At 36.4% G+C, this 24,672-nt stretch overlaps 1 protein-coding gene across 6 annotated transcripts in view; it reads left to right on the top strand.

Moving 5' to 3' along the window:
• Positions 1-24,124, top strand: part of PLGRKT (plasminogen receptor with a C-terminal lysine) — a 44,575-nt gene extending 20,451 nt beyond the window's left edge. For 4 of the 6 annotated variants that reach the window (XM_069474188.1, XM_069474187.1, XM_069474186.1 and 1 more), the window contains exons 4-6: positions 20,477-20,607; positions 21,193-21,302; positions 23,726-24,077. In XM_069474188.1, the coding sequence (XP_069330289.1) occupies positions 20,477-20,607; positions 21,193-21,302; positions 23,726-23,847 (363 nt within the window). In that variant the 3' untranslated portion in view covers positions 23,848-24,077. Of the gene's footprint in view, positions 1-20,476; positions 20,608-21,192; positions 21,303-23,725 lie in introns of all 6 variants that reach the window. The other 2 variants (XM_069474185.1, XM_069474183.1) reach the window with 1 other exon arrangement.
• The last annotated feature ends 548 nt before the right edge of the window (positions 24,125-24,672 follow it).

Raw genomic sequence — 24,672 nt, 5'->3', positions numbered from 1 at the left:
ATGGGTTATTTTCATATCTAAAAAAACCTCTGTAATTATATTTTATCTCACAATGTACACAAACAAAAAGTACAGTGAAAGCTGCAACTGTAGACCTTGTACCTAAATATTAGTAACTAATAATTTGCCTACAATGTTTTGGTAAATTTTTTTGTACATGTTATAATAAGATTTCATACCACTGTAAGAATTGATTATAAATGTGTATTTTAATTCAATATTTGTTCATATTACAGTTTTTTTATATTGTGTATTTAAAGTTTTAGGACACTTAACAGTAAAGCAAATTCTATTAGGTTAGATTTTTTTAAAAAAATTTCAATACTAATCCATTTTTAAGTAATATTTTGTTACTATGCCCCTTTAATAAATACACCAGTTAGAACTTTTATAATTGAGAACTATCATTTGTAAGAACTAGATATCCAAAACATAACATAGTACTAAGAAAAGGGAAAAATCTGCCCGTTGGGCAGATTAAAGGAAGAAAAAATAATCTTCAGAAACAAGGGAAGTCAAGTAAAATGATGATGGCAGTGGTTTTGTCCTCTTCATGTATTTTATTTGGGGGGAAAAACAACATCGTGGTAAAATGCCACCCAATATCATGTCATCATATGGTGCTTTCTTTTAAAAACATATTTAAATATTACATAATTTTCCAGAAGGTTTGTGATAGAAAAAGGTATTTCAGACGTGGACCTCTCCAGTGAGAGGATCCCAAAGGCATGTCTGTTCACGTTATACCTCTCATGTTCTCTCATGGGTTGGCTGCAGTGGGGGAAGGAATGGCAGCGGGTTCATAACTTTAACAAACTGAAAACTTAGAGCATCTAATTATTAGTCACTTAGAAATCAAATTGCTGTCTGTGGACTTCCTTCACCAATCGGACTCAAGGCACTTGCTAAAAGAGGGGAGATTATTGCTCATCTCTCTCAGTTTTCCTTCCTCCAGGCACAACTTTGTGCTACTTTCTTGGCATAACAGAATTAACCTTTCCCCTTGGATTACTTGATGTTGTTTTTGGAGAATTTAGCATGTACGTGTCTTCTGTGATTAAAAGCATATTACTTCTGGAGGGTCACTGGCATGCTGAAGTTCTGTGACTGGGCAGTCGTTTTCTCATTCTTGAATCTGAGCAGCAGAGCATTGCCGGGAGATAACCTGCTCCTGGTGTCCCCCCTTTGGGTGCTGGGCAGGGGAGGATGCAGTTGCTGCCCTATCTGTTCATCCAGAGGCAGAGAACCTCACACTTGAAAGGGCCCTTCTTCATTGCCTGCTCCCACTTTGTTCCCATTCTGCTAGATCATCTAATCTCCTGGCCTCATGTCCTCAGACAGTACGGTGCAGGTTCTGCTCTATCCCATCCATTTAAATTTTGGCAGCTCTACTCCAGAGTTCTTATTTATACAAATCTCAACCATACGATTCTTCAAGTTCTATGCCTCCCTATTCTTTTCTTTATATAAAATTAAATAGTACAGAGAAGGGAGTGACCTGAGATTCACAGGGCTGCCTCAGAAGTAGGGATAGAGAAGGGGAAGAAGCTCACAAACCCCGAGCAAGGCTGACACCAGGGCCAGCCGGAGCACCCTGTGTCTGTAGGGCCCATGAATTCAGTAACCTCGGGTAGCACCTGGGACAGCTGCCTGCAGCAGGTGTTCCTCCTCACTCTTCCTCACTCCTCCCCCAGCGACAGTGACTTTTTGGGGAATACCTCCCAGCCACCTCCATGCCTGACCATTACTTCATTCTTTTCTTCATTCATTTATTCATTCATTCAACAAGTATTTAGTCAACATCTATCTAAAGTGATGGGATACAGGATTGAACTAAAGCCCACTTTTTAGTAGGAAAGATAGACAAAGAAATGTATGTTAGGTCCAGATAAATGCTATGATGAACACTAAAGTGGGACGTGAGGTTCAGGGAAGAGTTTCCTGGGAGGAAGAAGTATTTAAGCAGAGACTTGAATAAGGTGAGGGAGAAGCCATGAACAGGTGGAGGGAATAGAAATGGCATTTCCTTCTTTCATCTTATGTGAAAGTACGTACGTGAGTTGATTTTCTTATGGGTTGGTTCATCTGTGACCGCTAATAAGAAGCCCATCATTTTTTTTGTAGCGCTCACATTCATACTTAGCACTAAACTATTTGCTTCTAGAGTAGAAATTTACTCAATAGAGAGCAGCATAGAATGGAGTTAAAATTTAAACTTCTAGTTACTTTTGTGACTTCGTTTTATTCTGCTTTAGTAGAAAAATATTCTTATTTTTGCCTTTATTCTGACTGTGAAGTATGAATCACTTCAAAATTTGTACCATTAAGGTGAGACTCGTTCAGTGATCCCTCACTCACTCTAAAACAAAGTATCTTATTTTGGTGAGATAAATTGTTCCAATCTTTGCCATCTGTTTAGAATTATCCAACTCTGGCTTTTATCTGTTACATTGAGACCAATAATGACATAAATGCAACAAAATTGTACTTATTTCTACCCAGCCTTCCAGCACTGATTACCCATAGGAGAAAATTATGTTCTTCCTAGGTTTGGTCTACCCTATAAATTTCTTTATTTAATATTTTTAATGCTCCTTGATAATTCCTGTTTTTATTTTTTTTCTTCTCAAGAGATTTGCCATCTATTTCAATACTTAGCATTTACTTTACAATTAATTCTGATTTGCACATAACCATAATTTCTGTTAGGGATTTAATTTTGCTGTTCTCCTTTTATACTTTATAAAGTTTTGAAAACTGATTTAAACAAGAACTACAAAGATCATGAGGTAGAATTTAAATGCAAATATTAATAAATTTGAACTCATGCTAAGTCAAATCACTATTTCATTTTTTAATTTTTATTTATTTATTTTTATTTCGGAATATTACGGGGGTAAAAATGTTTAGGTTACATATATTGCCTTTGCCCCACCTGAGTCAGAGCTACAAGCGTGTCCATCCTCCAGATGGTGCACATGGCACCCATTAGGTGTAAATATACCCATCTCCTCCTCACCACCCACCTGCCCGACACCCAGTGAATGTTACTATCATATATGCACATAAGTGTTGTTAAATAACTATTTCATATAGATCAGGTGGAGGCTGGGGCATTCTGTTTGCCACCCCTTCTTCGTCCCCACAGAGCTCCATTGCCTGCCCTGAGTCCTGGGAGTCTGGCCCTCAGCACTGCATTTCCGGGGTTCCCCTGCTCTCTGGCTTCTGGCTGGGCTCAGCCAGTGGGAGGCAGCAGCAGGAGGTGGAAGGTGGGGAGACAGTGAAGTTGGGTATGATGTTTGGCTGTGGCAATGGTTCCCACAGCCACAGATCTTTTTAGGCAGTGCCACTTCCGTAGCTCCAGCTCTTATTAGACTCTGTTTAATACTGTTTCTTCCCCTTTCGCCTTCTAGCCTAGAGGAGTTAATGGCTTCCTGCTGTTGCCAGCCCCTGAGTGCCTTCCTATCCCTTGAGGTTACCATAAACCCTGTCCACAGACAGCCCAGTTCTTTCACTAAATCCTTCTCAGTTAAACTCTTTCAAGGGAGTACATTCTCTGCCTTCTGTTGACATCGCTCAAAGAAAATAATGCTATGTTCATGTTTTTGTTATAAACAGTTTTCTAAAACTTCAGAGAAATCTGCATTTCTCATGAACACTAAAAATGTGCAGTTTAAAGTAAGCGTTTATTAAACTCTAACAAGGCTTCTAGCAATTTTATATTTAGTCTGATGCTCCCCAAACTGCTGCAGATACATACCAAAATTATAGATTAAATTCTTGGGTCAGGCTTTGCTATAACCCTGGGCCGTATTTAGTTCTTTGAACTAGTTGAAAATTTATTTTTAAAAAAATCCATATTCATATGAAATGAGAAGAGTGCATGCTGACCAAAGAGAAAAAAACTTTCAAGTATCTTTTGTGGATTTGACAACGGAATAGCTGCTTCCATAATAAAATTGATATCCCCTTTCAGATATAGATATTGAAACCTTAAAGCAGTTATAGAACCACAACTCTTGTCCATACCTAGAGCATACATTAAGGTGATATTGGCTTCCAAATGCTGATTTTCTTTGGCCATATAATAATTAACAAATTTACAGAAAGCCAAAGTAAATAATGTTGATTTATTTCATCTATAAGCAGTGTATATTGGTTCCTATAAGTGTCTTAAAAGGTTCTGCTTTAAAAAAATGTTTTTGAGACAAAATTTTCTTGTTCATCTATGAAGCCTATACTGGAGCCATTTCTAATCTTTCTCTAGGGTACAGGCCATAGAACTGTGCTAGAGGTGAACCATCTCAATTACTAATTCTCTCTATTGCTTTATTAAACTTTCTTGTTTGTTCTATTGTGTGTACCTCATTCTAAATGCCATGCAAGACACAATAGTGTAAAGCAATGTTTCAGTGTCAACAAATTAATGCAGTTTTCTAGAAAAGTATCATCTAATCTTTATTTTTTCTAGCCCCTCCTATATTTAAACCTCTTGTTGCCTTTATTATTTCTTTATGTCTTTGGTGGACTTCTGTTAATTTCCATGACTTGAGCTTGTAGCGTTGTCTGATGCACAGACTGGGTAATGAAACGCTAAACATGCTTACTTGAAAATGACAGCCTTAAATACCCATATCAGCCACCGCTCCCCCCAAAATTAACAATAACAATTAAGACCAGCAACAGCAGTTTTCCTTTCCCTTAAAAATTAAGGTTTGAAGTAGAAATGTTGTTTTATTATTTTGAAGCCAATTATTTTAAGATCTTATCCAACTTGTTTTCTAGGGTTTTTGGGGGCGAAGTCTCCTAATACCCCACCTCTCCTATGCTTGTCCTTATACTGAGGCATGAATTTGCAAAGCAAATCCTCAGAATGTTTCTGGGAAAATATGTTAGAATTACATCATACTGCTGACTAGCTGTATAATTGAACATGTTGGTATTTTCATTTGCTTCTTCACATTAATTTTTATGTTAAGGATAGAACCCCAAAGAGAATATTCTAATACTGATTTATTTATTCAATACTTATTAAACACTGACGATGTGCCTGCCCTGTACTAGTCAATGAGGATATCAAGATGAAAAGACAAGGTTGAGTACTTTTATGATATTTGTGTTATGATAGTTCAAATTTGTTCACACAGTGCTTTTTTTGGAAGAAGAAATACTAATATTTGGATCCTGTTCAGTAAACAAAACTATGTGTTCTCTTGAATCTACTTGGTAAATTAATGACTTTAGTTTTAAATGCATGGTAGGTTCAGTGCAAGTATATTTACCAAAGACAAATTAGAAATATGGGGACAATCAAGTTAGGGACTTATTTAATTATTATGATACAGTTATATCATTTAGAATCTGAATTTGTTATACATGGGTATATCACTTGATTTTGAAATCATCATACATGACTTGGATGTCAAATTACAGTATAAAATAATTATTTTCAGTTATGTACCCCAAAATTTGAAGCTATATTTATTTTGAGAAAATTCTGAACATGAAGACCTCAAAGTTTTAAAAGTTATATTGAGTGAGGATTATGGGTAATTTTTCCCTCTTGGAAAATCTTTCTGTAATTATATGTTCTCTTCTTAATGTACACAAACAAATAAATAAAAAGCACAATGAGAGCTACAGCTGTAGACCCCATATCTTAACATTAGCAACTGCTAATCTACCCACAGATTTGGGTAATTTTTTGCACATATTGTAATAATAATTATTATTACCACCTTAAGAGCTGTCAATATTGTGTTCATATTTTTAATATTTAAGTATTTCCATATTTAAAGCCATTAGGACATAAAGGAAATTCTAGTTAAGGAAATTCTGTTAGGTCAGATTTTTAAAAACCTCTTAAAATTCATTTATTTCTAAGTAATACTTTATTGCTGTGTACCTTTAATAAATAAAGTAATTAGAACTTTCGTATTCAAAAACTGTCATTTGCAAGAACTGGCTACTCTAAATGCACAGCTCTAAAGAAATGGGAAAAAATCTGCCTGTTGTTACAGATAAAGTGGAAGAACAAGTAACCTTCAGACAAGGGATGTAAGGTAAAATAATTATGTTGATGATTTTGTTTTCTTCATGCATTTTAGTGGGGGAAAAACTAATGTAGACGAGGAAAAATTGCTTCCTTCTACCCCTCTAGGTTCTTTGAATTAAATTGACATAAGACAAATTAACAGGAGAAAAACAATTTTAATTACATATGTATGCACGGGAGTCCCACAAAAATATGAGACTCTAGGAAGCAGCCAGATGATGAAGACATACATCATCTTGAGCTAGAGAAAGGAATAGGGGTTTGGGGCTGCCAGGAGTGGTGATGACAAGTTGTGGGAAGGTGAGAGGAGGAAATATATGGTAAATAAAGGTCACTGTGTTATACAGGTAACAGCCTTTTGGTGATAGAAGTTGTCTGACAGTAGCCCTCTTCTTGATGAAGATAGATACATTAACTAATGAAAATTTCCTTTATAAATGTAAATTTCATTTACAGAAGGGGAAATTTATACTTTATTTTAAATAGTTGAGGGCAGGTGAAGAGCCTTTCCTGCATTGGCTGGTTCTCAATTTCTTTTAGCTCAGAATAACCAATATGCCAAAGTGCCATCACTCATCAAAACTTGGTGGTAAAACACCACCCAACATCATAACATCATATGGTGCTTTCTTTTAAAAAAATGTTTGAACATGTTACAAGTTCCCCAAAGCTTTATGACAGGAAATGACATATGTCAGATGTGGACCTCTCCACTGAGAGGATCCCAAAGGCATATCTATTCACTTTACGCCCCTCATGTCCTATCATGGGTTAGGGTGCAGTGGGGGAGGGAATGGCAGCAGGTTCATAGCTTTAACAAACTGAAAACCTAGCACATCTAATTATTCACTTAGAAATCACGTTGTTGTCTGTGGACTTCCTTCACCAAAGGGACTGAAAGCACTTGCTACAAAGAGGGAAGATTATTGCTCACTTCTCTCAGTTTTCCTTCCCCAGGCAAAACCTTGTGCCACTTTCTTGGCTTAACAGAAGTAACTTTTTTCCTTGGATCACTTGACACTATTTTTGGATAATTAGTATCTATTAATACATATCTTCTATGATTAAAAGCATATCACTTCTGGAGGGTGCCTGTCATGCTGAAGTTCTGTGACGAGGCAGTAGGTTTCTCATGGTTCCTGATTCTGGGCAGCAGGGAATTGCTGGAGGATAATCTGCCCTGGTGTCCCCCCTTTAGGGACTGGATTTGGGGGATGGGTGAGGATGCAGCTGCTGCCATATCAGCTTGCCCAGAGTCACACAGAGAACCTTACACTTGTAAGGGACCTTATTTATTGTCTGCTCCCATTTTGCTGTCCATCCATCCATCCACTGATATCTTTCTTTTTGAACTTTTTTTTAATTTCAAAATATTACGGGGCTACAAATGTTTTTGCTTACATGGAATAGCTTTTGCAATGCGTGGGTCAGGTCTATCAGTGCGCCCATCAGCCAGATAATGTTCATTATACCCATTAGGTAGGTTTTCATTGATCTCTCTTCCCCTCTGCTTGATTTTGACTGAGTTTTACTTCCCTCTGTGCATGTGTATGTTCATTGGTTAGTTCCAATTTAATAGCAAGGACGTGGTGTTTCTTTTTCCATTCTTTAGATACTTCACTTAGGATAATGGTCTCCAGTTCCATTCAAATTGTTGCAAAAGGCATTAATTCATCCTTTTTTATGGCTGGGTAGTTGTCCGTGATATACATATGCCACATTTTGTTAATCTGCTCATGAATTGATGAGTACTTGGGTTGATTACACATCTCTGCTATTGTGAATTGTGCTGCAATAAACATTCAAGTGCAGGTATCTTTTTGATAAGATGGCTTTTTTTTCCTTTGGGTAAATACCCAGTAGTGGGATTACTGGATCAAATGGTAGATCTACTTTCAGTCCTTTGCGGTATCTCCATACTGTTTTCTATAGAGGTTGTACTAATTTGCTGTCCCAACAACAGTGTATAAGCATTCCTTTCTCTCTACATTCATGCCAGCATCAATTTTCTGTTTTTGAACTTTTTAATAAAAGCCATTCTAACTGGGATAAGGTGATATCTCATTGTGATTTTAATTTGCATTTGCCCGATGATTAGTGATGTTGAATATTTTTTCATATGTTCGTTGGCCATTTGTGTCTTAAGTTCTTTTGATAAACTTCTGTTCATGTCTTTTGCCCACTTTTTAATGGGGCTGTTTGTTTTTTTCTTGATGATTTCTTTGAATTGTTTGTAGATTCTAGATATTTTTGGAGGTGGAGGTCTCACTATGCTGCCCAGGCTAGTCTTGAACTCCTAGGCTCAATCGAGATTCTCCTGCCTTAGTCTCCTGAGTAGCTGGGACTACAGGTGCATATCGCAATGCCTCACTAATTTTTTAAAAATTTTCTTGTAGAGACAGGGTCTCACTGTGTTGCCTAGGCTGATCTCAAACTCCTGGCCTCAGGCAGTCCTCCTGCCTTGGCCTCCCAAAGTGCTGGGATTATGGGTATGAGCCACTGTGCCCAGCCTGAAAGAGTCTTTTCTTCCCAAATCATCACACATCTGAATATGATTATTACAATTCAGTTTTTAGTGTTCATTTCCATGAAGGCACAGACTTGTGTTTGATTGGCCTTTTAGTTATTATTAATCTTAGAAATCTTTAAAATGGAAATCTATTCTCTTTGGAACCTACTCAGAAAAAAAAACAAGAACGAGTAATTTTACTTTAAATCAGCAAATTGTTAAATATTATTAGAAGGAAATTACTTAATTCCTTAAGTTTACTTATCCTTATTACCAGCTTATTAAAGAAATAGAAACCTCAGCATAAACTACAAGCTAGTAACAAAATCTCTGAGTCCAAAAGAAAATAGAGAAGAAAAAATTAAGATTGCAAATTCTATTGCTGTATGATTTTCTTTGAGGAAGCACATATCATCTGTTGCTAAGTAAAAAGTCAGATTAATATTGAGAGTTCTTATAAAATTATAGAAGGAACTTTTTTGAGAGATATAATAAGATGTAATGTTAGAATTATTTACACTTACCTTATTGAAATTTTTGCAGCAACATTATTTAACTGCTAGACCTATTTTTTTAAACTCACATCTTTCACAATAGGTATACTAAAAATCAACAGGAGGTATAAGAAATACACAGAAACCCTTTAAATTTATTTCATACTATTATGAGATGTCCATTGTTCAAACTACTATTTCTTGTGTAAATGATAGGAAGGGGAAAAAAAGGATGTTGTTCATCCCCATTCTACTCACTGAAGGAGAAAATGAAAATAGCAGGGTGAAATTATTATAATATTGCAAACAGTTTTTAAAATCCAGAAGTTGTTTTAATAAAGGGACATGTCAAAAATACTAAATAATAGCTAATTTTTACCAAGTGCATATTAAATGTCAGTCACTAGTCTTAGCATTTTGTGTATTCTCTTATTTCATTTCATGGTAACACAGTAAGGAGATCAAATTATTATTCCCACTTTACCAATGAGATAATTGAAGCCCACAGAGGTTAAGTAGCTTCCTAAAGTCACACAGCTAACATGTAGCTGGAACCCAGATTCAAACCAGGGAGTCTGACTGCAGAATTCAAATACTCATCTCTTTCTGCTTCAAATATTTGTTCATAAAACATATACAAAACCTGAGACATTCTATTATGAGAATATGACTTAACAATAAACAATTTGCCTTATGAATAACAATGTTATAATTGCACAGTAATGATACAGTGATTAGGAGTGTGATAGGAGCTTTGAGATGAAATTTAGGATAAGCTGTGAAAATAAGAAATATATCCTTCTGGGGATTGATTGTCAATGGCAATTCATTTATATGAATATATTAACCTTAAGCAATTAATCAGAATTATGATAGTATCTTTATTGTGAGCATCTATAACAACTTGACAAGTGGCACTTAATTTATCCTAAGAGTACCCCTCTGGAGTAGTTCTGAGGAGACCAGGTGATGTCACTGTTATTATAAAGGAGACCAGCTTCAGATTGTCCAACTGAGAGGGACACAGCCCTGCCTCTCCTGCATGGCAGCCATGAGAGAGGGGAGGTACGTCCAAATGACCTGTGGGGCTTCCAACAAACACCCGTTCCCCAAATTCTACAGGGAACTTATGTCACCAGCTTCAAGGTGTCAGCAAACTTGCTAAAAGTTTAACAGCTGAGCTAGATCAAGCATGAGTGTGATTGAACATATCAGGACATCTCTGGGGCTGGCTGCTTTGTTTCTTGGTTCATCAACAGCAAAGGGCTAGCCTGACTTCTGCTTCAAGGCCACAAACGCTGCCTTTTTCTCTGGAGGACAGACATCTCTAAAAGTGTGTGCCGCTCATCACAGGGTGATGTGGAGAAAGCAGAGCTGGATCTACACCAGCTTATCGCTGCTTCTGAACAAAGACTCTTAGAAATGGCTAATATGTTATAGCTCATTACATGTGACAAACTATTGTCACATGTTCGTAAAATTTTCTGATATGAAACCAAAGTGTGCTACCCTTGGGAGAAATATTTTGATAATCTAGATGAGATTAGTATTGCAGCAGTTTGTGACTTCTTTCTCTTATCTCTCAGGCAATGTTTTTGGACATATTGGCTGTTTTGTTTTGCACTCTGAGTAACCAAATGCCATAAATTACAATTGCTTCGAAGATGAGTAATCTTACTTTGATTTAGCACAAATCAAAACCATATTGCATCATACAAAGTTGTCTCAAATCAATGATTTTTGATAAAGTTAATGATGCTTTAAGCACACACAAACATTTAACCATTTGAGTCAAGTTTTTAAAGTCTTTTGTGGCCAACATCAATTCAGCAGACTACTTTTCTGGTTAGGCGTCATTATTTTTCTTAGAAAACCCTGCTGCTTTGATATTTAGGGTGAAGAAACCTAATAGAGCAAAAAAAAAAAAAAAACCCTAAAATCCCCTTTGTTAAAATTTGTTAATTTTTCTGACAGTTGAGCATTATGTTAGTAAATAAAACTTTTTAAAGATTTAGTCATTTTATATTTTGAAGACATTTTAGAAATCCCTACTTGACATAAGATATAAAAAGAAGCACAGCTGTAGGTTGGACTAAGCACCATTTCCCTTTGTTGGCTACACCTCAGCTTGCCTTTTATGCGTTTTATCTCTAAGTCTCACAACAGCCTTGAGAGGTTGGTGTTACTGGGTACCTTTACAGGTTGAGGAAGCTGCAGCTTAGAGGAATACCATGACTTAGATCAGGTAACTAGTACCTGAAGTAGCCTGAGTTAAAGATCTGGTTGTCTCTGGCTCCAAAACCACAAAGTCCAGCTTGATTTGGTGAATTATAGAATGCCAAGGAGAATAAACATTGTTTGTAAAGGAACAGCAAGAATGATGTGATAGTGCTCACATTCTGTCCTTGGACCCTGTGAGGACAGAGCCCAGAAAGAAGGGGTCTCAGGCCCCACAGCCTGCCTCTGTGACTCTCTCTGCCTATGTATGACCCCTCCTGTGATCTTTCAGATTTTGAAATTAGTACAGCGTTAGGCTGTCTTGATCAATCCTGATAAAGGTATCACATGTCCAGGTCTTCCCCTGGCAGCCCCATGGTTTTGCAGGGCTAATTTTACAGAAAGGCAAACAAAATATAAACAAGGACTAAACTAGGTACAGAGTTGGCAATTGCCAGGGTTTTCACCAGCCTGAGGCAGACAACGGCTGACATCTGGATTTCAGAACCTTCTAGACAGCCTTCATTGGTCCCTCTGACTCTTCTGGGTTTCCTCAATGACTATCTGACCGCAGAGATACCTTCCTGGTACTTCCGGCCATGCTACACCAACCTTCCTGGGTATTTTACATATCAGGCCCCTGTTAGCCTCACCCTCACTCCTCACTCCACGATATTTTTCCTGGAAGTCTAGCTTTCCTGATATGCAGTCTGGCTGGGAGTTCTCACAGGCTCTGTCCGTCAGTGAAGGTCAATTTTCACCTACTGTGAGGCTGGTTTCTCTACTTTGTCTTTATAATGGCTTCTGGTCCCTAGGGAGAATGCCATCTTATCCTGGAGTGTGAGCCAACAGCTCCTGTCTCTTCCTGTTTCTTCCCTGGGCTCGTATTGACTCACCTATGAAATTCCCAGTCCCTTTTGAGAGCTTCCAGAGAGCAAATCATCCACAAAGCAGAGATGAATGGCATGTCTAGGGCTAAGCAATCAGGGTCTTCCTAAATCAGTTTCTCTTCTCTGCCCACCTCCCCAAGTTCTTTCTGATGACTCATTACCCGGATGGTGCCAGAGGAAACTGAAAGTCTTTCCAAAGTCTTTTAAATACCCACTCAAAGCACATGACATTTTATACATACTGAGAAAGAAAAGTGTACCCCTGACAGCTAGGAGCTGATCTGGTCACTAGGGTGAATGCCATCTTAGAACTCTTAGATCCATACAAATCAGAACATGACAACATGTAAAAATAATGATTTGTTTCCATTTCAGGAATTAATGTTTATTTTGTTGTAATCATAAAATGATATATTATTTTTGAGATCATATGGGAACATGAATGTTGGAAGTATTATTTTCCAGAAATGGATAACTAAAGAATGAATTCTTTCCACAATCTACTTTTATATTAAAATCAGATTTATATTAGCGATTTCTAATTTAAAGACTTACCTAAAATTATTTAGTATTGGAGGGAGAAACCTGCTCCATGAGTCCTAAGCACAAAAAGTTTGAGGACTTTGCCCACAATCACATGATAGAACTAGAATTTGAACTCAAGTCTGTGTGACTCTAAAGTCTGCCCTCATTTGTAAGCAAAAAGGTGTAGAAAGGTGAGCGTGTGGCCTTGGTGAGGACTGGAGGCTGGGGTCCAGGGAAGACTGGCACTACATGAAGCTAGAGAGATAAATTGGGACAGGATTTTTAAAAGCCATGTCCTGTCTAGGAGTTAAAGAACCAATGACAGTTTTTAAGCAGGATCAATGTTGAGAGGAATCTGGAGTAGTATAAAAAGTGGATTAGAGGAAGAGGAAACCAAGAGTAGAACATAAATTAGCAATAATTTCAGTGGTCCTATTGATGGGTAATGATGATCTGATCTGGAGCAGGAGCCACAGGTAGGAGACTGGGTTCCAGAGACACACAGAGACGTTTTGGTGATGTTTGTCTAGCCATTTCCCAGTGGAGATACTCAATAAGATTGTTGGAAATATGAGTCTATCACTAAAAAGAGTTTTAAGATGGAGACTTATATTTAGAAGTCATCAGCAAGAGATGGTAGCCTGGTGGGTGATTATATTTCCAGGAACTGAGAAAACCGAAAGGAGAAGATGTTTGAGAAGGAAATTTTGGGGGACTGTGAGCAAATACAGGATTTAAAGAGGAACCCTCTCTGCAAAAAGTTCCAGTGCTCAGCTATTCTTAGGAATTGCCTTTTCCTTTTCTGTTCTAGTTATGGGAGTGGAGCAAGAGTTGACCTTTTAGAAGAACTTCTCTAGCTTCTTTGTTCTTCCTTGAGTGCAGACACCAATTTTCTTATAGAGCCAAAAGCTGGGCCTGGTCTCTCCAGGGCCCTTGGCTTGGAGCCCCAAACTCACACTTGAGCAGCAGGGTGGGGAAGGCCACCCCTTAAGAAATGTTGAGAAAGTGGAGTCTGTAGAACATGATCATTGTTTGGATGTTGTGGTTGCTCCCAGTTAGTTCTCGGAGGACTTAGATAGTGCAAGGAAGAGGAGATCACAGAGGCCTTGGGAGGCTTAGTGTCAGAGAGTAGTGGTCACTGAAATCATACTACAAAGGATGGGGGCATGAAATACTGGTGAGAAACTGTAGGCAGTGAGTATACAGGCTCTTTCAAATAGATTTAAACAGAATAATTCGGGTCAGCCTGTACCCCAGGTCAATTTAGAGCTCATTAGGTGTACCTTTCTAGAATTCTTGCATTAATTATATAGAAAGCTAAAAGTTTTGAGATGGCAATCACATACCCTGTCCACTGTACCCCTATTTTCCATATTGACTTGATTATTTCAAGTTTTCTTAATGTAGACTGCAAGGTTGGGCTTTGGAGCAGGCAGAACTGCGTTTGAATCCCAGTTATTAAATCCTATTTAATAACTGTTACCACAGGGAAAATCACTGAGCTAATACCTTCCTTGGCAGGTAATACTGATTAGATTGCTCAACTTCCACTCCACTCCAGCTCCCGTATGGCATGCCTGCCTATACAGAGGCTAGAAAGGCAAAGACAAATTTACTAAACTCCCTTGCAGCTGGGTTTCACATCTGACCTCGTTCTGCCAAGCAGGCATCGCTGGAGGAGACTGGGGAAGTAGGAGTAGGCAGTGTAAAGCTCCAGGAAGACATTAGATCTTCTTGAAAGCACTGCAGTGGAGGTGACTGGTATTTTGAGAGTGTTGGAGGTGGAGTTTCAGTATTTGGTCCTGAGCATCTATGGTAGGAGGCAGTGGCTGTGGGTTCCTCTAGGAGAGTCCCATGTCCTGGCTGAGCATTTCTCTTGACTGTGTTGTTCTTGATAGTATGGAAAGCAAGCTTACTTCTGTGGCTCCCCCAGAAATTCTTAAGCTGCCAAATACCCTGCAAGAAATCTTGTTCTGTTTAAACTACTGTTAGAGTGGATTCCGTTGTCTGCAACTCATAGACTAACCTCATAGGATTTGGGAGGAAAGTCAATGTAACTAGCACAGTAGTTAGCACATGGGGAACCACATTATTATTTTTATTAGTGTATCAGGTGCCATAATAAAGTAAAAACAAACATCTTGCAATTTCTTAACAATTTTCTGATTTTAGTTTTTTGAAGCAAATCTTGCTTGCAAGATTCTTATATGTAAGTATTACAGAATAGAACTCTTACCTTTGTGTACTGTTGAGATTGATGTAGTGAAACATTAACTAGCAAACTAAGACATCTGTATTGTTTAAAATGAGGAAATCCAGGATAAATTAAAATATTCTTATTGTTTTTATTTAAGTTTTGGAATTGTCTTCAATTTTAGTTAACAGTGTTAATAATGTACCAAACACTGTTAGGAGCCGTGGCTTTAAGAAATTTTAGATCATAGTTGAAAGGCTCGTGATCTTTTGTTGTTTCTTTCCCAGGCTGCTCAACTTGTTGGTAACTTCTGATCTTTTTGAGAAAAGTCTAAATATTTTGAAATCTATAACTTAATATGCAGGGTTTTTGCCAAACTGAAAATCTCATTTTTGCTTATGGCAACCTTATGTTAATACGATGTTTACATCTGAGAGTAAGAATGGATATAATTATGCTGTAATCTTTATTGGAAGATATGTAACAAGATGCTGTCATCAAAGCTTTTGCGCCTCTGAATAATACTACAATTTTATTTGTATTCAATTATTTTTATAAGTCATTGATTAAAAATGATCTTTTTAAAGAAAAAGCTTCAATTTACTCCTCATTTCCTCATCCAGATTCTTCTAAAACTTCTTAATAGATATTGAATATTTAGGCCGGGCGTGGTGGCTCACGCCTGTAATCCTAGCACTCTGGGAGGCCGAGGTGGGCGGATCGTTTGAGCTCAGGAGTTCGAGACCAGCCTGAGCAAGAGCGAGACCCCATCTCTACTAAAAATAGAAAGAAATTATATGGACAGCTAAAAATATATATAGAAAAAAAAATTAGCCGGGCATGGTGGTGCATGCCTGTAGTCCCAGCTACTCGGGAGGCTGAGACAGGAGGATTGCTTGAGCTCAGGAGTTTGAGGTTGCTGTGAGCTAGGCTGACGCCACGGTACTCACTCTAGCCTGGGCAACAGAGTGAGACTCTGTCTCAAAAAAAAAAAAAAAAAAAAAAAAAAAAGATATTGAATATTTAAAATATCTATGGAACAAATTAAAGTTAAATGCCACTTCCGCAGCTTTCATTACAGCTGCTGTTAGTTTATGTTTTGTTTTTACCTGAACCACTGATTTTGCTTTTGGTTTAGAAGGTATTAATAATGACTCTATTAATTTAACAAAAGCATAGATACATACAAAATATTCTCTTTTCTGATAAAAACAAAACCTCTTTTTTGGCAGGACATGTAGAGTAACTTTTTGGCATTGTTCAATTAAGCAAATAAAAACAAAACATTTCTATCACATGTGAACTCAAAAGACCATTTGAAACGAAAACTGATATTTTTTTCAGGGTTAGCCTGTTTCTCAAAAATAGAGAAAGCTCCTATTAAAATGAGATTAAAACTATAATAAGGATAATTTATAGGACAATGTCACTGACTTTGTGCTATGCAAATGTTTTATGTGTCCAAATGAAATTTGATCATTTTAATATTGTATTAAGGGGAAAATTATATTAAATGGTCTGTGAACTTTTACATAATTGTCCCTATGGAAACTCAAGAGATTGACAAATTACTGAGGTCAGTAATTTTTTGGCTGTCCTTAATATTTTTTAAACAAAGAAAATGAGGAATGAAAATACACGGGAAAAAGCAGCTGTAACAATTTTATGAAAGTGGTTAGAATGTGGTTACTCCAACTACATACAATTGCTTCTAATAAGCTAGTTCCCTTTTATTAGCTCTCTTTAAAGTGAACTGTGGTTCTCTAATTGTTCAGCCAGCATCAGATAAGCCTGAAAGTTCCTCAGAGTGTGAAGTCATAATCAGGAACATTTTAAATTCAAATTGTTCCATAAAGCAGTATCAAAAGAAACAGAGATAAGGAAATTATTATTATAAAAATTCCTAAAATTATTTTTAAAAAGGATAAAGAATTTTGTATTTAGGATTTAGTTTAAAAGTTGTTAAGAGAACTTACTGTGCATGTTCTATTTTGCTTTTATTTGTTATTAGTGTCAGTGGGGTTGAAAATGAATGTATATGTAATTAAAGGATGCCAATTATCAGTAAATTAATAATTGCATTAATATAATTATCCCTTTATGGCTATTGAAAAGTTTGGTGGTCAAGTTTATTAATTTCATTTTAAAAATGTATATAGATGTAGACCTGTGACTTTAAACATAATCTTATGAAATATGGAATAATTAATACAATTTTCATTGATAATTAACATTATAAATCAATGATATTCTTCATCAGGATTTTTTGCTCATGGAAAGGGTCTGCATGGATTTTTTTTTAACTCTAGTTTCGGAGTTTATTGTAGATATACAATCTTGCTGATTTTCAGAATTTATCTATGATATATTTATACATATATATATATATATATATATATATATATAAAATTGCCTCTATTGTTATCAGTAGGAGAGCAGAGATCCAGAATACAAGATCTTTTCATAACTAGTGTTTAAAATAAGCTTAAATTTGCGAGTAGTTTTAGATTTACAGAAATGGCATAGAATTCCCAAATACCTATACTTAGGGTACCCCACTGTTAACATCTTATGTACATTTGTCAAAACTAAGAAACTAACTTTGGTCCATTACAATTAAATAAATTTTATATTCAGCTTTCATTAGTTTGTCTCTAATATTCTATTTCTGTCCCAGAATCCCACCCAGGATGACACATTACATTTAGTCTTCTTGTCTCTTTAGCTTTCTGCCTCTCCCCTGCCTTTCCATACCCTACTCAATGGAAGCAAGTAAACAAGCAAAGTCCAAGATTAAGGGGAAGGAGTTAACCTCCACCTCTTTGAAGGGGGAGGAGTATCTACATGAATGATTTAGACTTCTTCTGTACAGGATATTTTTCTCTTCTCCATTTATATTAGTGTGGACTCATGGATATTCGTTTTGGACTTTGGTTTTAATCCAATACTATATTATTTATTTTGCTGATCAAATTTTTCCAGCTTTAGCCATTGGGAGCTCTTTCATGTTGGTTCCTGTGTCCCTTTGACATATTCCTTTTTTTTTTTTTAGCATTTGTTGACTTTCTGGCACTACAAGATGCTCTAGGCTCCCTCTTGTATATTTATTGCCCCAGTCCTAGGTCAGTCCAAGGAGCCCTGTATTCTTTTGTTGGAGAGTAGAAACCGGTCTTGGTGTTGAATGTGCTTGTTTGCAAGAGGTTATCATTGCCTCTACACCCTCTCAATGGATAGAGCTAGGAAAATATGTACTTACACTAACCCATGCATGCATGCATACAGGTATAGATATATATATATATATATATATATATATATATATATGCATATCTATATTTTATCTTTGTCCATCTGTATCTCCATTAAGCTAAACATGAGTTCATACTGATATCACTGGCTCTCATCCAGTACCATCCAGACCACCATTCTAGTCTTTTCTCCTTGCTTCTTTATAATTTCCCTCTCTAATGGTAAGAAACCTGGATCTAACCATCTGCCACCAATTTACTTGTTTGTTCATCTCCAGTAGACATATAAAGCAAGTTCAGAATTGTTAATCCATACCTCGTGAGAAGTAGCTTTACCAACTAGTGAACAGTGTTTGTGTATGGTTCTTTCTGTCTTTAGTTTTGCAGTTTTCAGTCAAAATACCACTTTCCAAAGTTAGTTAGGTTAACTCTTTTCCCCCACCCACTCAATGAGGTGTCAGACATTTGTAATACAATCAGATTATTTTGTCACAGTCCCCATTCCATCTTGTGTATCTCCTCTCCTCTTGGCTGATTTATGAAGTTTGTATAGATTAAGATTCACTCTGTGCTGTAAAGTTTTTGGGTTTCAACAAATGCAAAGTGTCATATATCCACCACAACAGTACCAGACAGATTAGTTCCACCACCCTTAAATCCCCTCTGCTCACAATATGCTGAGAGTTCCCAGGGGATCCCTTTCGGACTGATACCTCAGCTTGATCTTTGGTCCAAACAAACCTAGTCTGTGAGTTCTTTCATCTCAGGCAGTGGTTCTAAGTCCCAGATGCACAATGGAACTACCTGGCAAACTAAAAAATACAGATGCCTGATCCTAACTCCAGATCCTGATTTCATTGGTCCCACCTGGTTTAATCAGTCTGGGATGTGGGTCTGGGCACTGGGACTTTGAGAAGCTCCCCAGATGCTCACAGTGTGCAGCAAAGGTTTAGAACCACTAATCCTGGGCTCCTCTCTGTCTTGTTTGGATCCAGCTGACTTTTGATTAAAACACAAATGATTAATTGCTGCGTTTGCATCACCTTGGGGGGCATTATTATCATATAAATTTGTGAATAAGTAATATAGCAAGGATGAAAAGGATAAATTTCACACATTAAATAATCATGTGTGCAAAACACAAATTAGTTTTTACTGTCTAACAGAATTCAAAATGAACCTCAGTTTCTACTGGTGATGGCAAATTTAATTTTGACAAGTCAAAGTTACTTAATTATTTCTAATTTAAAACTCACTTTTTTGGGAGTAAATAGTTCAGTTCAGCTTTCTCCCTCCCTTTCTCTGTTCATTTTTTCCCTGGAATAATCTAGGTTTGGGTCCAGGTGATCTCAAGTGGCATTGGCATTAGGGAGGACACATCTGGCTGGAGGAGGCTTGTCTGCTGTTGTTTTCTGTTTGATCAGCCTGGGCAGTGCCAGGTGACTTGCTCTGTGGGTATTTGATCATGTTCCAGGCTGGCTCCACCAGAGGAAAGAGGACATGGAGCAAAAACTGAATCACATTATTATTCTTTCCTCCCCACCTTAAAATTTGCATCATGCACTCTGCTTGCTGCCCTCTAGCTTTGCTAATGATATGTAGCGCTAAGATTTTAGAATTAAAAAAAAACAAAAAACATTTTATCAAGAATCTGACTCTCTTCAAATAATGGGTTGGCCCTTCAGACTATTGCTTCCCCTGTGTACTTTCTACAAATCCATTCAGAAATTCAGTCCCCTCCTGTGTTCTGGGCTGTGTTCTGCCTTCTGTCCAAAGCAGTGAAAGGCACTTACCAAAATGCTGAAGGACTTGAAGCAACAAGAAAAATGTGACAAAGAAAAATATTTATTGATGTCTTAAAATAACCCCCTTCTCCTATCATATCATGGTGTGATATGGACCTGATACTCTAAATAAATTTCAATTTGGAATGGGATAGATGTGGAAGGTAGGTTTCCATGCAAGTGGTAGTAATAATGGCCAATAAGATGTGTCTGCATTTAAAGACTCATAGACCTTTCTTCACATGTAATAGAAAAAGCTGGACATATCTTTGAGGCTTGGCTAAAGCTCCAGACCATATGCAGTCAAGACCTCATGATGTAGAAACAAAATATTGGTATCTATTCTATATGTATTCTAGGGAGATTTCACTGCCAAGGTGACACTTAGCAATAGCTGTCGAAGGGGACTTTAGTCAAAATCTACAGAGATTTTTTTTTTTTTTTAAAAAAAGATGAATTAAAGCATTAGAGAATGAAAATCCATTCGGAGAACAGGTTGTTAAATCTTTATTCATATTTAAAGATGAGTAACCATACTTTATCTTTTGTTTTGTCCTCAGCTGGAAAGGCAGCTAACGATGCAGAATGAAATGAGGGAAAGACAAATGGCTATGCAGATTGCTTGGTCTCGGGAATTCATGAAATATTTTGGAACATTTTTTGGCATTGCAGCTATCTCTTTAACAGCTGGGTATGTTTGCTATTTACTTTAAACTTTTCTTAAATAATTTACTTCTCTTTGTCTTTTCTATGGCCATAATATTATTAAGTTGGCCAAGGTAGGACTATGATCTGAACAGTGTATACGTAAAAGTAGCCTCTTGTTGCTTAGTCCTTGGGGGTAACCCTGCAGAAGCAGGGTAGTAATAGTTAATTCTGCCTTCAGTTTCTTAGATTTCTTCTGTCTTTTCCTCCACTTCATAAGTTAGAGGACTGACTTGACACCACGATAGAAGGCCTCTACCAGTTTATCTCCACAATCCCTAAGTGGTAGACACTAATCCTTACCCATTTTAAAAACAAGGGATCTGAGCTTCAAAGTCAAATAAAGTTGAGCAAGTCATAGACCTTGCCCTTGAGAACTGCAGAATCTGGTGAGGGATATTGGGTAAGGAAATCTTATTTCCATAGAAGATTCAAATGAATTAAATCTGAAATCAAGGATATTCTTCCAAAAAAGCAGGTATTTTTTTTTCTTTAAATATAGAGATATATGTTTACAGGTTATTTCTTGATATTGGGTCTTTTTTTTTTTTTTTTTTTTGCCTTGAAACAGAGCAATAAAAAATAAAAAGCCAGGCTTGCTGGTCCCTATTGTTCCATTAAGCTTTATCCTCACCTACCAATATGACTTGGGCTATGGAACCCTTCTACAAAGAATGAAAGGTAAGTCTTTGATAAACCAGAGTTTCTATTTCCTGATTTGTTTTCTGGTTCAAGGATCTCCTCCTTAGGACCAGGCCCTCTCACTGGATCTCCAATGACCAACATTTCTGCTCTTGCACAGTGGGACACTGGAGCCAGTCATACCAGCTCACAAGAACCAATTGTTACATTTTCAGGGATTATGTAAACTGATTGTTAAATGCAGTCATTTAATTTATTAAAACTTAAATTATATAAACTTATAATTAAGTTATAGTAAGTAAATAATATTAAATTATGTTAAAAGCAAAGATAATAAATACTCAGAAGTCATCTGTTTCTAATTACTTGCTATTATTCTTACTCTTAGGTCATTTATCAATTTTGTCTGCATAAAAGAAATGCAGATATAATATACAGACACAACAAAATACAGCCACACTCTGACTTCAGTGACATCCCATTGGTAGCCTGAAGTTGGTCATGGTGCAAGTATATATACACTGGAAATCTGCAATTGCCAAATCAGGGCTTGACTTCTTGTTTTGTTGATTGTCTAGACCAGGGGTTGGCAAACAATGACCTGTAGGCCGGCCACCTTTTTTTGAAAATAAATTTTTATTTAAATATATCCATGCCAATACATTTATGTATTGTCTATGGCTGCTTTCCCATTACAACAGAGCTGAGTCATTGACACAGAAACATGTGAGTACACAAGCCTATAATATTGTCTGGCTCTTTAAGAAAGTTTGCCAACCTATGATCTTGACTTAAAAAATTGATGAAGAAAATGCAATAATGCAAATTAAGCTTAAAAATATGTCTTGTCTGTAGCCATTATATTGTGAATAGCATAAAAAATTGAGGAAATATTCTTCTAATATTTAAGAACTATTATTTGATTCAGCAAAGAAGTTGTTCACATCATTCTCAAATGAATAAAGTTCCAACATATGTCATCATTATTTCATTTTGTCCTATTCGTTAATGTAAATGAAAGCACTAACCACCATCCATGTTGGAATTATACTCTCTCATCAACTGTAACGTGGGTTGGCTATGGTTTCAAGAGTTCTACAAACATCAATGAAAGCTTTCTGTGAGAATCAATTTGCTATATGGAATTTGTGAGTAAGAGTATTGTACATTTATTATGATATATATTTAAGTAAAATTTATAATAAACTAATATGCATAATAATCTTACATACATTTTTTTCCGGGGAGCTGCTTGTTAACTATTCACTAGCATACCACTGTTCTCATAGAATCCTGGCTTTTGTTGCCCTGGAATATGGCTTTATTAACACAGAAGTTATTTCTGTGGGGATTTCCTGTAAAAACAAACAAACAAACAAAACCCCTGAAACCTAGAATCCATCGGAAAACTACCACATTAGAAAGTTTAGGTTATCATTTTTTGCCTATTAATAGTGATAACCCCAAAATATATAATCCTCGTTTGACTGAATTTATCATCAGCCATTCTGTAAATTCATACTGAGAACTTACCATCTGGAAAGCACTCTCACATGGAAAACATCTAGTCTGTCATCAATTGCCAACCCAATTATATAAAATTTTATAATGATTTTTACCTTACTATTTAAGAATAAAGCAAAAGATGTTTGCAGATGATGAAATGCTCTTATAACTTGAAAATTGTAGCCTGCTCTGTTGGGTTTGGAGTACAATTAACAGTGTGTTAAAAGAGGAATACGTACAGAAAGCGTTGCCCTTCATTGCAAACGCAGGTTTATAAAATGTAAATAATATATATTTTAATACAATTTAAAAAGATTTTTTAGTTCTTCTTCAACAATAAAAGCTGGCAAATGTCACTGAGCCCAAGAAATTACTGCAGTGTATAGCTGTTGTTTGAGAGAGGAATTGTTTATAAAAATGTGTATGTGTGTTATGTATGTATACAGATTAAGAACACTATTATTTCGGGTATTTATAAGTGATGTCAGGTCAAAGATTAGCTTTTCTGAAAACTTAGAATTTTTAAGTAAAGGTTATTTTTTCTCTTGTCACCTATATATTAAAGGGCAATAGGAAAGACTATATGTGGTTTCTCCATCCCAAGACCCTCCAAACACAATTAGTAGTAATTATCCTGATTCTGGTTGAAGGGAAAAAAATACTTGTCTTGCTATTCTTTCTCTTTCATATTTCAAAATACTGTCTTTTGTCAAAAAAAAAAAAAAAATCTCTAGGATCTGATTTGTCTATGAGTTTTCAGAATTAATTCCTGTGTTTCCTTTGGGAGGTGTATTACTTCTCCTGAGGAAAATGGGTGAAATGTTTAACTGTGAGATTTGGGGACATAGCTCATACAGTGTTACAGCTTGTCTTAGGAATATAGCAGTCAGAAAGCTGGAATCACAAAATGTTGATGATGCCTTTGTCACCTTGTGTATTTCTGTACTTTATTTAAGATGAAGCTGAGGACATACTGGAAACAGAAAAGAGTAAGCTGCAGCTGCCAAAAGGAATGATCACTTTTGAAAGTCTTGAAAAAGCCAGAAGAGAACAGAGTGAATTCTTCATAGACAAATGAAATCACGTTTACCCACCAAATCTCTAAGCACAAAATTATTGGCTTGAATCAAGGTTTTTATAATTTTTTAATTGCTCAAAATTTTGATATAATGGATTTTATTTTAAAATATTAAAATGCAAGATGAGTTTTGTTGAGATCCTTTAAAATAAAATTTATAACATTTAACACAAAATCATGGAGATACTCTAAATAACTTTCACATTTCCTATGTATGTGTGCATTATAAATATCTAAGGGTAAAATTAATAAATTATATTGTTTTGAATTCCTGGAAGCAAATTTCAAGCTACTCTCACTTCTCTGTTGTACATACTTTCAGCATCACATTTCATTTCCACAGATTCTCCTATTATTTGGATTTGTCAATTGTGCCTTGTCCCCACATGACAGAAAACAATCAATGTTAATGACTAACACGCGTATTGCACTATGATTGGCACTGTGACAAACTTGGCCAGGCATGGATTTGAACCTAGATGGTTTGGCTCCAGTGTCTGTGCCCTAAAAGGCCTTGACAAGGTTAGCCCTTAACTCATGCTTAACATTCACAGAGCAGCTATAAAAGAGTAACAACATCTAAATAATGAGTCGGTTCATAGTTGTAGAGAGTTGGGAAAGAAGAGGAGTTCGATTACAATGCCCACTTTTTATTAATATTTAGACTCACTGGGACACCTATTCATAAAATACTCCTATTTATACCTATTCCTCCAGATGCAAACCCTACATATAATACACTGATTCCAAAGATATTTATTGATATTTGGTATGTACCAGGCACTGTTGTAGGCAGTAGAGCTACATTAGTGATTAAGTAGACAA

This window comes from Eulemur rufifrons, chromosome 7, assembly GCF_041146395.1.
Source record: "Eulemur rufifrons isolate Redbay chromosome 7, OSU_ERuf_1, whole genome shotgun sequence".
In the NCBI taxonomy this organism is placed as follows: Eukaryota; Metazoa; Chordata; class Mammalia; order Primates; family Lemuridae; genus Eulemur; species Eulemur rufifrons.
This window is presented reverse-complemented; position numbering and strand designations above follow the sequence as displayed.